This window comes from Mus musculus, chromosome 10 (genome assembly GCF_000001635.26).
Source record: "Mus musculus strain C57BL/6J chromosome 10, GRCm38.p6 C57BL/6J".
Classification (NCBI taxonomy): Eukaryota; Metazoa; Chordata; class Mammalia; order Rodentia; family Muridae; genus Mus; species Mus musculus.
Window position 1 is genome coordinate 123144843 of NC_000076.6, and position 13826 is coordinate 123158668.

Sequence of the window (13826 nt, forward strand, 5' to 3'; positions counted from 1 at the left end):
CCAGCATTGTTGAAGCCACACAACTGCAGGATGTTGTTTTAGAGGCACACTTTCTTCTCTACAGTTGAGTACTAAATTCTCACAAGAGTATACTACAGATACAGTGTTTCCTAAACCACCTGTGTGGTTCACAGGCTCTCCTTCCTCAACATGTCTGTAAAGCCGGAATCCAGAGAGGACAAAGTGGCCACACCCCTGCACACATTTGCACAGTGATTGCCTGACTGAGAAAGGCTCTGACTGTGTGGACTGTCTTACAGGTGGTTCTGATAACAGTTGTTTTCCAAGTTTTTGTAGAAGGACCTGAGTAACTGAATTCTTAGGTTGTCAGAAATAATTATTTTCTTAAAAGATCTGAAACTATTGTTTTCAGGTTTCTTATGTCTCAGGAATGACAATTTTTCTTTCTTTCTTTGATGGGCAGAATAATTATTTTAAAATATCAAGTTGGAAAAGGCCTGGTGATGCAGGCCTGTAATAAATCCCAGCTACCTGGCAATTTGAGCGAGGTTAAGGCCAACCTGGATCTTCTCTCAAAACCTAAGAGGGCCAAGGCCAGCGGTGGCAAAGCACTGGCCTACTGTGTGTGAAGTACTGGGTCAGTTCCTACTACAATGCAAAAATCAGTAACTAACCAAAATTACAACGTTCCATGTTAAAGTGGGCCTTTGAGATTTGTATCATCACAACAACGAAAAAGAGGTCCTCAAGACCAATCATATCTAAAGCTATGGAATAAGGCAAAGGAACGCTGCTGTCAGCGTTGTTCTGTTACTGTTGTTCTACAATATGATGAGCTTGTTTCTCTAAAGAATACATAATAGAAACAGCAGCTGTAACGCATGTCAACTCTATCTTCTTCAGACACTAGGTCTTTGTGAGATAAACACAAGGTAAGTCTTCTACACTCGAGTATTAGAACTCGCCTCCAGCACACAACCTTCAGAGGGAGCCAGCTTGCTTTTCCTCTGCTCTTCTCTGGGAGCTCAGTGCCCATTATTTTACTGCTTCCTAAGCAACTATGAGGGTACTGTCTTATTAAATAATGTCCAGACACTAAGAGTCCTTGAACTGCTCATTCCCAAACAGTTTAATTTATGCAGTCTCTGCCTGACACTCAGTATTTCCTGTGTGGTCCCACTAAGAAACTACCTGTGTCCCTGTCCCCTCTAGTTTATTGTCAACTCCCGGCCTAGATACATCAGCTACACTTTAATTGGCTGAGAAGGTGCGAAGAGAAGGGTTAATTAAGTTAGGACTCAGCTGACTGATGACAATGTCTAGATGACAAAGCCACGCCGTTTGTGGTAATCCACCAGCCATGCTCTGTACCTGAGTCTAGCCTTCCTTCGGGCTTTTAAAAACACAAAATTTTATCTATAATAGGAAATGGAGCAACCTGCTCCAATTTATATATAGGATAGCAACCTCAATATACATTTCTTTCATTACCTCAGAATTAAGAGACATAAATAGCTAACAAATATGGAAGGCCACACAGAACACAACACAATGAAAAGCTCCACAGGAGACATGGGAAGAAAGCAGTAATCTTTCTTGTACACCCAAAAAAAGCTCTAGAAGAGAAAGTGGTTGTAACATGTCTCATTCTTAAATATCAAGCCCTAGTTAAGGTTTTAAAGCAACAGAGCTCTACTGAAAAAAGGAGAAGTGTCATTGCTTCTACTTTGGGAATTACAGTTCCTGCTTGAAGTGACGTTTTGCATGAAGTAACAACCAGTCTGAATACAGCAATAAACCACACTACCTGAGTGGCAGAATAACATCCTAATCCCAGCAGATGCACATGCCTAAATATCCCACAAATTACAAACTGTCAAAACACGTAATGTTCTGGAACTAACATGAAAAGATAAAGACAAAATAACTCTGTTCTTTTAGTAGCAGTGACTCCATGAACACAAGTTTCCCTCTGCTTGGAAAGACCTACCTGAATGGCTGAGTTCATGAAACACGTATTTCCCAAGTTACTTAAGCCACACAGGCCTGGCTGTTCATTGTTTCTTCCAGGTTCTGAATAATCATAGTTCTTATAAGCAGTATATGACGGGAGACAATAATTTGAGTTTTTCACACTGGAAGAAAAAATTATAAAAATGTGGCCAATTACATCACAATATAGTTACAATAAAGAGTACTTTAAATCTATTCATCAGATATGTGGATAATCATTAAATGTCTTTTCCTGAACACTCAACTATTACTTTTTAAGGTAGCACTTTCAAAGAAACCTCCTTAGCTATGGCATTCTTTATCCTAGCACATTAACTACTCAGTAACCCCCATTACATCGTTCTACCCGGCGGTAATGGGAGTAGCATCACGGCTTGCTCCAGTCTGCATCGCTCCATCAAAATTAAAACAGTCAGAGTTTAGACACCACCTGCAGCAATCAATCATGTCATTGATGTCCCTTGGGAAGGAGTCTGCTAGTGTAAGGGTGAGGACTGCAGGGGCAGGAAGAGTTGGGCTTTAGTTACAGATGAGCACTGAGAAGCCCAAGGCCACTGTGACGTCACTGTTGAGACGCACTGAAAGTTCTATTTATAGCTTCTGTGCTCCGCTAGCACACTCAGCACTGATGCAGAGAACATTCCTGATGAGGAGCCCTGAAGGGACTGTGTGCCAGGAGAGCCAGTGCTGCTGGCTGCCCTTTCTCCCCGCTGCTGCAGTACCACACTTTCACTTTATCTACTCAAAAGCTGTTTTAAATCTCTCTGTAATCGAAAATTTAGCAAGTCAAAATAGTTTTAGAAAGAATTAAGTCAATAGGCTAAATCTTATTTTTACATATAATAATTCTGTGAAAAGGTAAATTCTTAATTTTTTTAGGGACTGACTGTTTTATAAGAATATTTATAAGAGATTCTTTAGAGCTGTTTTAAAATATCAGACTTTTAAGATTCTTTTATTTCTTAGGCCGAACTTGAACGCAAATCAAAGTCAGGGGCTAAAAGTAAATGTTGATGTAAGTAAAATGCAGTTTTACAAGTATAATAAACCAATAACTAGTAATACTGACTGGTTATAGTTTATTTTTGATAGCTCATTTCAAAATAAAATATTTCATTTTATTGTTCCATAATTATACTCTCATTAGGGTATTATAATGATTTCCATGAACTATATTACTGCTTATTCTAAAAAGGTTTTAGTAAACATACACACACCATACCAAACAGGTAATACAAAAGTCAGAACAAGTCAGCCTAAGAGTAGACAAGTGACAGGCAGTGTGCCAGCCAGCCAACCTGCAGCTGGGCACCATCAAGCACAGACCCTTTAACTCCTGTCCTCAGGTGCTGCAGCACTGCCACCCTACCACACTAAGTTTAAGACAGGACATGACCCCAATTCCTGTCTCTAGGACTGGAACATCAATCATTCCGAGCTTGGCTGAGGCACTTTCTAGGAATGCGCTCTCCCAGCAAAGCATGGCTACTCTGTATTTATTCCATTAGCTTTCTTTCATTACTTTTAAATCTTCTTTGTCAGCTCTTTAGTCAACAGAACTGGATCTGAGCTTCATCTCTGGTCCAGAGTGGAAACATGCCATTCTAAACTTCCCTTAAGGTTACAAGGTTACAAAAACATACCACTGCCCTTCCCTGTCCTAAGAGATTTGATGTAGTTGCTTACAAATCTTCAATGTCAAGCCTAAGAGACCCTGACCTCTTTCTCTTTCTCTCTGTTCAGGTCTTCCCCTCCCTTCTCTCGCTCCTCTCCTGATACAATCCTCACTCCTCAGCATGCTTGCCCTGCCAGTCAGGACTGTCTCAGGCCTTCTGTAAAGGACTTGCCTCTCTTCTGCTGCTTTCTCTGGCCCATTCCTCACTCCCATCCTCCCAGCTGACGGTGAGGGTTGGTTTCAGCCTGTTTACCCTGTAAGTTTCCTCTAATACAATCCAGTAAGATCATCCTGCTGAGCCAGTTTTTAATGAGTCTATGCTGATTCTTTCAGTTAAAAATCACACCCCCTTATAAATAAATAAATAAATAAATAAATAAATAAATGAATAAATGTCAGCTTCCAGTCTTCCTAAAAGGGATCTAACTCAAAGATTAAATGAAAATATTAAGGTCCAGAGAAATGCAAGCTTGATGAAATCAAATTCACAGTGCAGGACTTGTAGCTGTTTGTTTCAAACTTAATTATAAAGCAGACACAGAGCCTGCCTTCAAGTTTCTTCTTTGTAACATTGCTTGCCTTATTATTCCTGCTTTCTAGTCCTAGTAACTAAAAGCTTGCTAGGTACATGTTGGCAATTTAATGTATCATCACCAGAATTTAATTAAAATCAAGATCTTCTCTACAGTTTTTAAAAGGCCAGTATTTGTGCACATTTCTACACATGACAGAGAAAGAAAAACAGATACGCCCTGGCTGTGAAACAATAGTGAAGTTTAAGTAGCCACAGCAATGAAAGCGCACTTACAAGCTTATCCTAGAAGGAAGGGGGGGGGGGGGAGCGAGCGCAGTCTTTCCTTACAGGTCACAGGTGCTGGGGACTTTTTATTCATTAGAATGATAACAGTCTATGCTAAAAGTAAAACAGACTATTTTGATGGGCTAAAATTTTTACTTACTCAGAAATGGGAAAAACTTATGAGCAAAGTAGTTTTCTCATTGTTTTAAAAATCAGAATCTTTTAAGCAGTGTCTATACTTTCTTTGGCTTAAATATTCAAAGATGAAGACAGTCTATCTGATCAAAGATGATACTGAAAGCCAATGAATTCCAAACACTTAGCTTGTACCCTCTTCTGATTTATATTCCACATTAAAGCTTGTCAGGGAAAGTACAGAAGCTAACAGCTGCCATACAGGGACTTAAAAAGCTCTGTCCTCCGAGCCGCGCGCTTTCTTTCTCTTTGCTCATGCTGAGAAGCGACTCATCATCTCTGAAGCATATGCTACTTTGGAAAATTCAATTTACAAAAATATTAATAGGAGTTTTAAAAGTATATTGTGTTAGGCTGGGCAGTGTTGGCGCATGTCTCTAATCCCAGCATTCAGGAGGCAGGGTCAGAAAGATCTCTGAGTTTGAGGCCAGCCTGGACTACAGAGCAAGTTCCAGGACAGCCAGGGCTACACAAAGAAACCCTGTCTCAAGAACAAAACAAAACAAACAAACAAAAAAACAAAAAAACAAGTAAACTGTGTTAAATAACTCTGTATTGTAAACTCTCTTTAATACATGAAAATGCAAAGTTTTAAATGGAATCTGACTTCTTAATATAACTTTCAGATTGAATTTTCAATCAGTATTACTGTTTGACATTGTAAACATATGACCAAGCTTACTCTGCAATTAATGAAAATGTGTTCAACCAGGATATTTAGCAAAAACAGATGACAAGTCCTAGATGTCTATAAAATCTACAATTACTGCTATGACGTAATCTCATACAGGGCATCATTTCATTTCAAAGGAGATTGAATAAAATTAACAAAACACCTACTTTGACACGGAGTGTTAAAGTCTAAACAGTAGATCATTAAAATACCTTGAGTAACAATGTTAGCAATATATCAAATACAGTAGTGTAGAAAAATAAGGTAATAAAACCATCTAACAGTTTAAAAAATTGGCAGATTTAAAAATCATTTATAAGTTAAAATAAAGGTAGAGATATTTTATCGTCTAAGAGGTGACACTGCTGTATAGGGTAAGTGAAGTGCACTCTAAAAACAGATGCTTCACAATATTTTACATAAAAAAGATTTTAAAAATTAAATAAGTGCATGTGTTCTTTATCACATTTACAATAGCAGTTTTATTTCTGGACTTGTAAATGTTTTATACAATCTTATCTGCTGTTCTTCCTATATAACATATCTGCAGTTTAACTATAGATTCTAACATACAATTTAAATCTGTAGACACATATATCAAGTTGTAAAACTGGACATAACCTAGAGCGGTCACTATCTTGTCACCCTACTCTTACTGAAACTGCACCATTTCTATCTCAAAGTCTTTGGCTCCTACTTATTTCAACTCAAATGAAAATCAAGAGATAGCCTTATGTAAAATAGTCACTAAGTATATTAATTCAAATTACAACACACAGACACACACACACACACACACACACCTCTAAATTCTGTTTGTCACTCAGAAAGGTAAATGATGCACCCCACTTCCTTTTCAGCTCACAAAGGTCCCCAGAGGCTCAGGAAGTAGCCTCTGTCACAGGTCCTCCAGTTCCCTCAGGAGTTTCTTCTTTCCGAGGTTCTGAGACTAGAGTACACTAGGATACTTTTATTTTATGAAGGAAAAAAAATTAAGACAAAAGCAGAAAAACAAGAGACCACATACACCCACACAATGACTCTAGCCAATATACAGTCTGTTAGTAAATACCACTGTATCCTGCTAAAACAAGTATAAGGGCACAGGACACCTGAAATTTACTTATTTTATAGTAAACGTGGAAACCATCTGCAACTGGTATAAACAAAATTTTATCCCCTACAGAAAGTAATTTTGATGAATTAAAATCCAAAGAAAACCTAAGCCGGGTTGGACAGTCGTTTGTGCTGGTCTGAATGTTTACATGGAGGGAAATCAACACAGCACCTGAAGAGACACACTGCCCATGCTTCTCTACTGCATGGCAGTGCAATGCTAATAGTGAATTTTTTTTTTGTGAATTATGAAATGAAGTTATGTTTTAAGATTGCTTGAGTTGGGAAACATCACTAAAAAGGTGTGTCAATACTCCAGCCACTCAGAAAAAGCCTTACAGGAACAGATTTTATAGTTTCATTTTTATGGTTTTAGTTTACAACATTAATTAGTGGGAAGTTTGACAATGTAAAATACTTACACTCAATTCCTTTTATTACCCATTTATATTATTTAGTTTTCTGATTCAGAAAATGTCTTACCTTTACAAATGTGATGTTTATCCATAAAAAAAAAAGATTTTCTGTTTTTATTTCTTTCCCTTCTTTAAATGCTTGATTAATCTTGGATTGGAAGTTCTACAGAGAAGCCATGCAGAAGACTGCAGTCTGGAGCTCCTTTCCAGGGGCTCTGGGTCGCTGAGCCACTGGCCTGCATGCGCACTTTGGAGGACTGTGCTGTTCACATGGCTGAGTTTCTACTATGTCCCATCTAACCCTCCTCAGTAGTCTCCCCGTTAAAGCCATCTTAGCTACTATCATCTACTTGAAACCCAGACATGTCAGAAGCACCTTACTTACCAAGTTCCTAAAAAACCTAAGAATGTTAACAGGGAGGTTAGGATGGCAAGCAGAATTACTGCTTCATTTATGAGTACTTCACAAACTGCTTTAGTGTTTTCAAATTTATAAATGTGATGCCATTTGAGAAGTGTACTAACGAGTTAAGCCATCTGAAGTGTTAAAGTAACATGTGACCACAGGGCATACATCACACCCACTAATAAAGACGGGTGGACTTTTTGGACAGAAGTTCTCACACTGGGTTGGGCAAATCACAATTAAAATTTTTTTTCTTTTTCCCAGTAAAATGAAAATGCCATGTTTTTGCCAGTAAAATGGCTCAGCATGTCAACTGTTTAGCATACAAGCAAGCCTGAGAACCTGAGTTCAGTGTACATACAGTTCACATGGTACATACAGTTCACATGGTACATACAGTTCACATGGTACGGGAAGGTCCACGTGACTTTCAACCTTTTAAAATACAATGAAGCCAACCACATATTTTCACAAACTGCATAATTCTAAGTATCACTTAACATGGAAAAAACCTTTTTAATATTTAAAAAGTGCTTCCCCATGGTCTGCTCTCCGGGTAAGCCTCAGTGTCACACCCTTTATTATGGGTGACTGACTGGACTAAGGCGACACAGGAGAGCTGTATTTGTCTTTGAGCAGTAAGAAAATCCTATAGAAATTTCAACAGTTAAAATCTAAATTTTAGAATACAAGATTCTAAAATTTAAAATGAAAATTTCTAAAATGAAAATTCATTTTTTTTTCAGTCAGCTATTGTATTATTCTTTATTAAGTCAAGTAGTTTTTGAAAAGTGTTTTATTTCTTGTAAAGTGACTCTTGAAAGAACTATCAGCAATTTAAAGGAAAGCAAATTTTGATTCCCCAGGACTTTTCCCCTAACTTTGGATAAGAGAGATTGTCTTGCCAACCAATTAAACAAAGAGGGTTAAGATTCAGCGCTTACTTTCTGTTGTTGATGTTGTTATAATTATTTGATAGAGATGAAGGAGAGATCTTTGGTAAAGTTGAAAAATTGGATGCACCTGGGGACCTTTAAAAATATGAAAATGTCAAATTAGATAAAAAATGAAAATTTATGAAATTATGAAATAAAGAAAAGAAACAGATGACAATGTTTATAGTAAATGAATACTGGAAAACAGATTTTATGGTCAAACTAATTATAGTATCATTTGGTTTTTAATTTTTAATGTATTTTTCCTTTGAAATATAATGCTATAAAGGGAACTTTTTCAAATGAAATTATAAAACTTGCTGCTACTCTTATAAATCTACTAACTCAACATACCACTTCTCAGGGTAACAGTTCCTAGCACTTTACAGCTAGCATCTGTGCAGGTACAGGGGTGAGGCTATTTACTTCCTTTGTGGGTACCAGGGTACTGTAGATACACACAATGCTGACCCAGCCAAGCCTCAGACAATGTCACTGACTCATAAATCCCGAGGTCACTTGGAAAGAGCAACGGAGAACTCCAAACATAATCCCAAGAAACAGTGTTTGGGCAAAACTGTCTCCAGAAAAACTCAAGAACATCTATCTACTTGATTACATGATACATGATACATGACACTTCATTAATTCAGAAACCTCCTGTGGTGAGGGTGTTAATCTCTAACATGAATGGCCTTCAGATAGGAAGTGTAATTTAAAGACAGAAAAAAATCAATAAATGTATTTCAAACAGATAACTAAAATACATAAAGGTGTCTGAGGACTCAGTTTTCCTTGAGTTCTGTAAACTATTCCTATTTGCTATGTAAATCTAGCTGGTGACTGTCCTAAACAAGGCCCAAAGGAACAGACAGACTCTGAATCTCCTCCACTCGGGTGCCAAATAGGCAGGACAATATAATCTACAAAATTTATATTTAGTCTTTCTACAAACATATATTACATGAAATAAATGGCAGGCAATGAAATTTCTTAAATATAAGAAAAAAATTAAAGTGCAAACATTAAAAAAATACTAGTAAAAATTGCCTTTCTTTGTGAAGAAGATTCTTCTCACTGAAAATCGCCTATTGATGGATTATGTTAGGTGCCTTTCCAACAGGAGACCCTTCACAGAATAATATTTTACTGTGCTAAGCTAAAATAGAATATACTGTCTGCTGAGTTTTAAGAGAAAATACAGTAGAGAAAACATTTTAAAGCTTTAATGCCATTAACATTTTAGCTAGTGCTTTTCCAATATTAATAAACAGAAATCTTTGCCTTTGATAAAGTCTTTTGTTTGTTTGCTTTCTGAGATAGGGTTTCAGTATGTAGCCTTGACCTGGCTGGCCTCGATCTCAGAATCCACCTGTCTGCTGCCCCAAGCCAGGGACTGAGGGTGCATACCACTATACTGGCCACTTGTTAAACATTTTTATGTAGGGAAAAAAATCTAATGGGATTAGAGTATGAGTTGCAGCAATGAATTGAATATATTAATTTTCAAAACTTAGTTCAGTACTATGTTCCAAAATTCCCTTCTATTTTATGGTCTCCATTTGAGTGGAGACATATGTAGACATTTCTTGCCTGTTCAGAGATTTTCCTCTTGATGAGTAGTTGAACGCATAACACTAATCAAATGACTACTGTATGCTTTGTTTTTAGTGCATCTGAGAATATAAGATAGAACCCCTGACCTCAAGCTTGTGATCTAGTAAAATAGATGTAGACCACTAGGTGCTTTAATAACTTCTAATGAGAATTTCTGTAGGTGTACAGGAAGCAACTGGAAAAATGATGCAGGAATTAGGAGTATTCAAAGTAGGAAGAAAACAGCATATGTAAATGTGTGGGATTGTAGACACAATTTTGTTTAGAGAACTAATAGTAAATTGTCCCTGGCTGACATAGGTATATGGTGGTAAGAAGAGGAGGAGCTAAGACAGGGATGATAATAAGGAGCCTTTTACGCCCTATGAAGGGATCAAAATGTCACCTAACTGGTGGACCATTACAAATTTTAATGAGGACCATCAATGTAATCAGATTTGCATTCTAGTCAGATTACTTACGAGGCGGAGAGAGAAACACAGTGGTGAACAGAGTATAGAACAGGAAACCATCAAGGCAGCAGAGGGGACTCAATAAAGGGTGGGGTTAACAAAGTGGAGCACGCAAGGACAACACGCTTGTGTCTCAGAGGGAGTTCTCAGAGCAGTGTGCATGAAGACCCAACATACTGGTGTGGCATATGACGTGAGACAACAGAATGTTATTTGATAGCTTTTTCTGGATTGATATTCAAAGTCAATGTTGATCAAACTCCTGGCACATGGGAAGAGTTAGAACACACCACCATACTGCAGTCTTTACACTCTGAACCTTGTTCCTAACACTTCACAACAGACATTGTGGCACGCATGAGAAAAGATCTGGAAGATGGGAGTGGGTGTGACAAAGATTGGGACAATCCTGAGTGGGAAAGGGATGAGATTCAATGAAGAAATAGTTCGACTGGTACTATGAAAAGAGAGATGACTCGGGGCCATGGGTACAGACTGAAGGCTTGGGAGATTTGATCTTGGAAACCTGTGGAAATATGTCAGTATGTTAAAAAGAAAAAACACAGTTTGACAAGTTTATCTTCCTTGACCCCATTAAAAATACCAAAAAAGCACTTGAAAATGACCTTTACTGGGGTGTAGGTATTTGGATATGTGTGCACCCAAGTGCAGGTCCCTGAAGTAGCAGAAGCCAGAGCTATTGATCCCTTGGAAATGGATTCTAATCAACTGAGGGTTGCCTGAAGCGGGTGCTGGGACGGACTCTAACTCAGGCCCTCTGGAAGAACAGTATGTACTACTGAGCCTTCTCTCCGCCCACAGCACTTCCTTTAAATACTGTCTGACAAACTGGAAGCATAAAGCATAAAGCAGATGTGCTGCATGCTGAGGCTGCACAGCGGGTGTGAACCCAAGTGTGAACTAGTTAGTAGGCCTCACCCATTCTACTTCTGCATCAATGACTGCCTGTGGTTCCTCAGACAAGTGTACCTACAGGACATTCTCTCAAAAACAGGCAGAAGCGGCTTAGTACTCCAAAGAAAATAAACGAAAATACTAACTAGTAGTGACAAAGTCTGAACGTTCAAGCAAGATACCTAATAATGCTGACTTCCCAACCATAATGTTGGTAATTTCAAACTTCTCCCATAAAACTAATTTTTTAAAGTGTGAGTTCACAAGAGCATTGTATTATAAAACACCAGTGTTCTGAAGGCTTGTATAAGTTAGTGAATATTTTTCAAATGATCAAAAGCATAGTTAAATATAGATCTTAGTGTCAGATTACGAGTCATTGATTATCCTTCAGATTTCCATATCGCAATGAATCTTGTGTTAAGTCTGTTTTACCTGCAAAGTGCTTCCCTTTCCTACTACCTGTCTGCATGGACTCTGCCAGACAGTGTGTCAGTAACTGCACACAGAACTCTGACAAGTCAGCTGTCTGACACTTATGATACTTAACATTCTCACTGAGAATATTAAGGATGCCTCCCCCAGGGTGGGCACCATGCCCAGTAGCAGATGGCTAACACAAGATGAACGTAATGGTGTTTTTGTAACTCTTTGTCTCATACTGCTGTTTTGACATTTTTTTTGTCTTATTAATCTTTTGTTTGCATATTATGGTTTCCAATATAAGTGTCTTGTGTGGTTCTTACACATTTTTCTTTTGTTTGCTTGTCTACTTGTTTTATAAGGAAAGGAAGGGAGGGCACTGAGTGTATGGGGAGGTGGGGAGGAGGGTCGGGGGATTAGAGGAGGGAAGGTGTAATCAGAATATACTATATGAAAAAAGAATACAAATAAAAAGTTTTGCAAAAGTGTTTTAATGCTACTCTGAGTGTCTTCATTTTAAAATAGTTAACTTTATGAATATGTTCTGATGTTAAAATATAATTGTTCAATATTGATATTCATAAATATTTTACACTTAATTTTAATTACGACAAACTCATAACATTCACATAAAAGAAACTCTTGGGTGGCTAGAAACAATAGGACACAGCAGCAATGCTTAGCACTCACCATTCCCGGGTGGAGTCAGGGAGATGGGCGACTTAGGTAAGCAAAGCTGAGGAATCAGAAGCCTGACGGTGCCCGCCTGGTGCAGGGAGCATAGAGATTTAGGCATGCAAAACAGAGAACAAACTATCTGATTCAAGTAGATGTAGTGTCCTGCATGACAGCAGGAAAACCAGGGATGTTGGTGATGCTGTAAGTCCTACTACTACTGACGGTATCAGCTTGCTTTCCTTCCTTTATAGAAAGGCTCGGCACTGAACCATCTTGTCTCTGAGCGCCTACTATGAATGAAACAAGAACGTCACATAAGTCTGAGGATTACTAAGACGTGCAGAGATACAAGGAGCGCACTGCAGAGACTCGGTGAAGCCAGGAAGGGTCTCAGAGACTCAATGTGAATGATTTCCCCAAAAGAGAAACAGGATTTTATTAAGTCGTGAATGGTAGTTAAGGATAGCTTTGGAAACAGCTACATGTCTAGAAGACAGGCAAGGAGTGATGGTAGACCACCAAAACAAAAGCCCAAAAGGGACTTGGGAGAAACTGATGCCTTGTTTCCTAATGTGGTGGGGTTTTCTGTATTTGTAAGAAAGTGACACTAGAGAAGGAGCAGAGATAAACTAGGGCCTCCTACATGGACAGTGTGACAGGCACTATACGCATAGGCAAGATCAATCAGTAAGAGAAGCAGCAAAGTCTAGGACGCACTGATACAAAACACAGGTAAAGGTTGTCCTTAAATAAAGATCAAGGAAATTACAGCAAAAAGGACAGATGTTGGCTACAGATAAAGTTGAAGTTTGCTGTTAAAGAACTATTGATAAATGAACACAGCTCATGCATTGATTTAGACTTCTAAACCAGATTTCACATAGCCTTTTCTTTTCTTTCTCTTCTTTCTTTCTCTCCTCTCCTCTCTTCTCTTCTTCTCCCTCCCTCTCTCTCTCTCTCTCTCTCTCTCTCTCTCTCTCTCTCTCTCTCTCTCTCTCTCTCTCTCTCTCTGTTTTTTTCGAGACAGGGTTTCTCTGTGTAGCCCTGGCTGTCCTGGAACTCACTTTGTAGACCAGGCTGGCCTTGAACACAGCCCTTTCTAGCTCGACTTTTGAGTTAATGCCATGTTATTTATAAGTCAGTCAGTCTTCTGAGGTGATCAGTGTCACGTGGCTTTCACTATGACCTAATCTGAAAATTACCCTGTCCATGTCCCAATGGTTTTTCTACAGAGAACAAAGGAAATGTTTGGAATACTACATAGGGACAAGCCATTTGCCTAGCAGTAAACTAATTCTGGCCAGTGTAGGCTACATGTAATATAAGACAGTGTATTTATCTCTTTAAAAGTCAGAAAGGTCAGATGCCAATTTCAGAGGAAACTAAACCTCAACAGTCCCATGTCTGTAGTATCTGGATTTTAGGCCCAATATGGTGTTCTAATTAAATGAATGCAATTCAATACTAAGCCTACATTCTTACTTCAAAAGGAAAACACAACTTGTCAACTTGTTCTTGTTAAATTAACTAAATATTTAACATATATTAAAAA

At 38.3% G+C, this 13826-nt stretch overlaps 1 protein-coding gene across 7 annotated transcripts in view; it reads right to left on the reverse strand.

Moving 5' to 3' along the window:
* Positions 1-13826, reverse strand: part of Usp15 (ubiquitin specific peptidase 15) — a 92276-nt gene that overhangs the window by 39837 nt on the left and 38613 nt on the right. The window contains exons 7-9 of one of the 7 annotated variants that reach the window (XR_380365.4): positions 8199-8285; positions 6120-6283; positions 1952-2096 (exon numbers count right to left, since the gene is read on the reverse strand). Coding sequence is in view for 6 of the 7 variants with exons in the window: in NM_027604.4 (NP_081880.2) it covers positions 1952-2096; positions 8199-8285 (232 nt within the window). In the remaining variant the exon portion in view is untranslated. Of the gene's footprint in view, positions 1-1951; positions 2097-2320; positions 2382-2404; positions 2679-6114; positions 6284-8198; positions 8286-13826 lie in introns of those variants that run through there. The other 6 variants (NM_027604.4, XM_006513227.4, XM_006513226.4 and 3 more) reach the window with 6 other exon arrangements.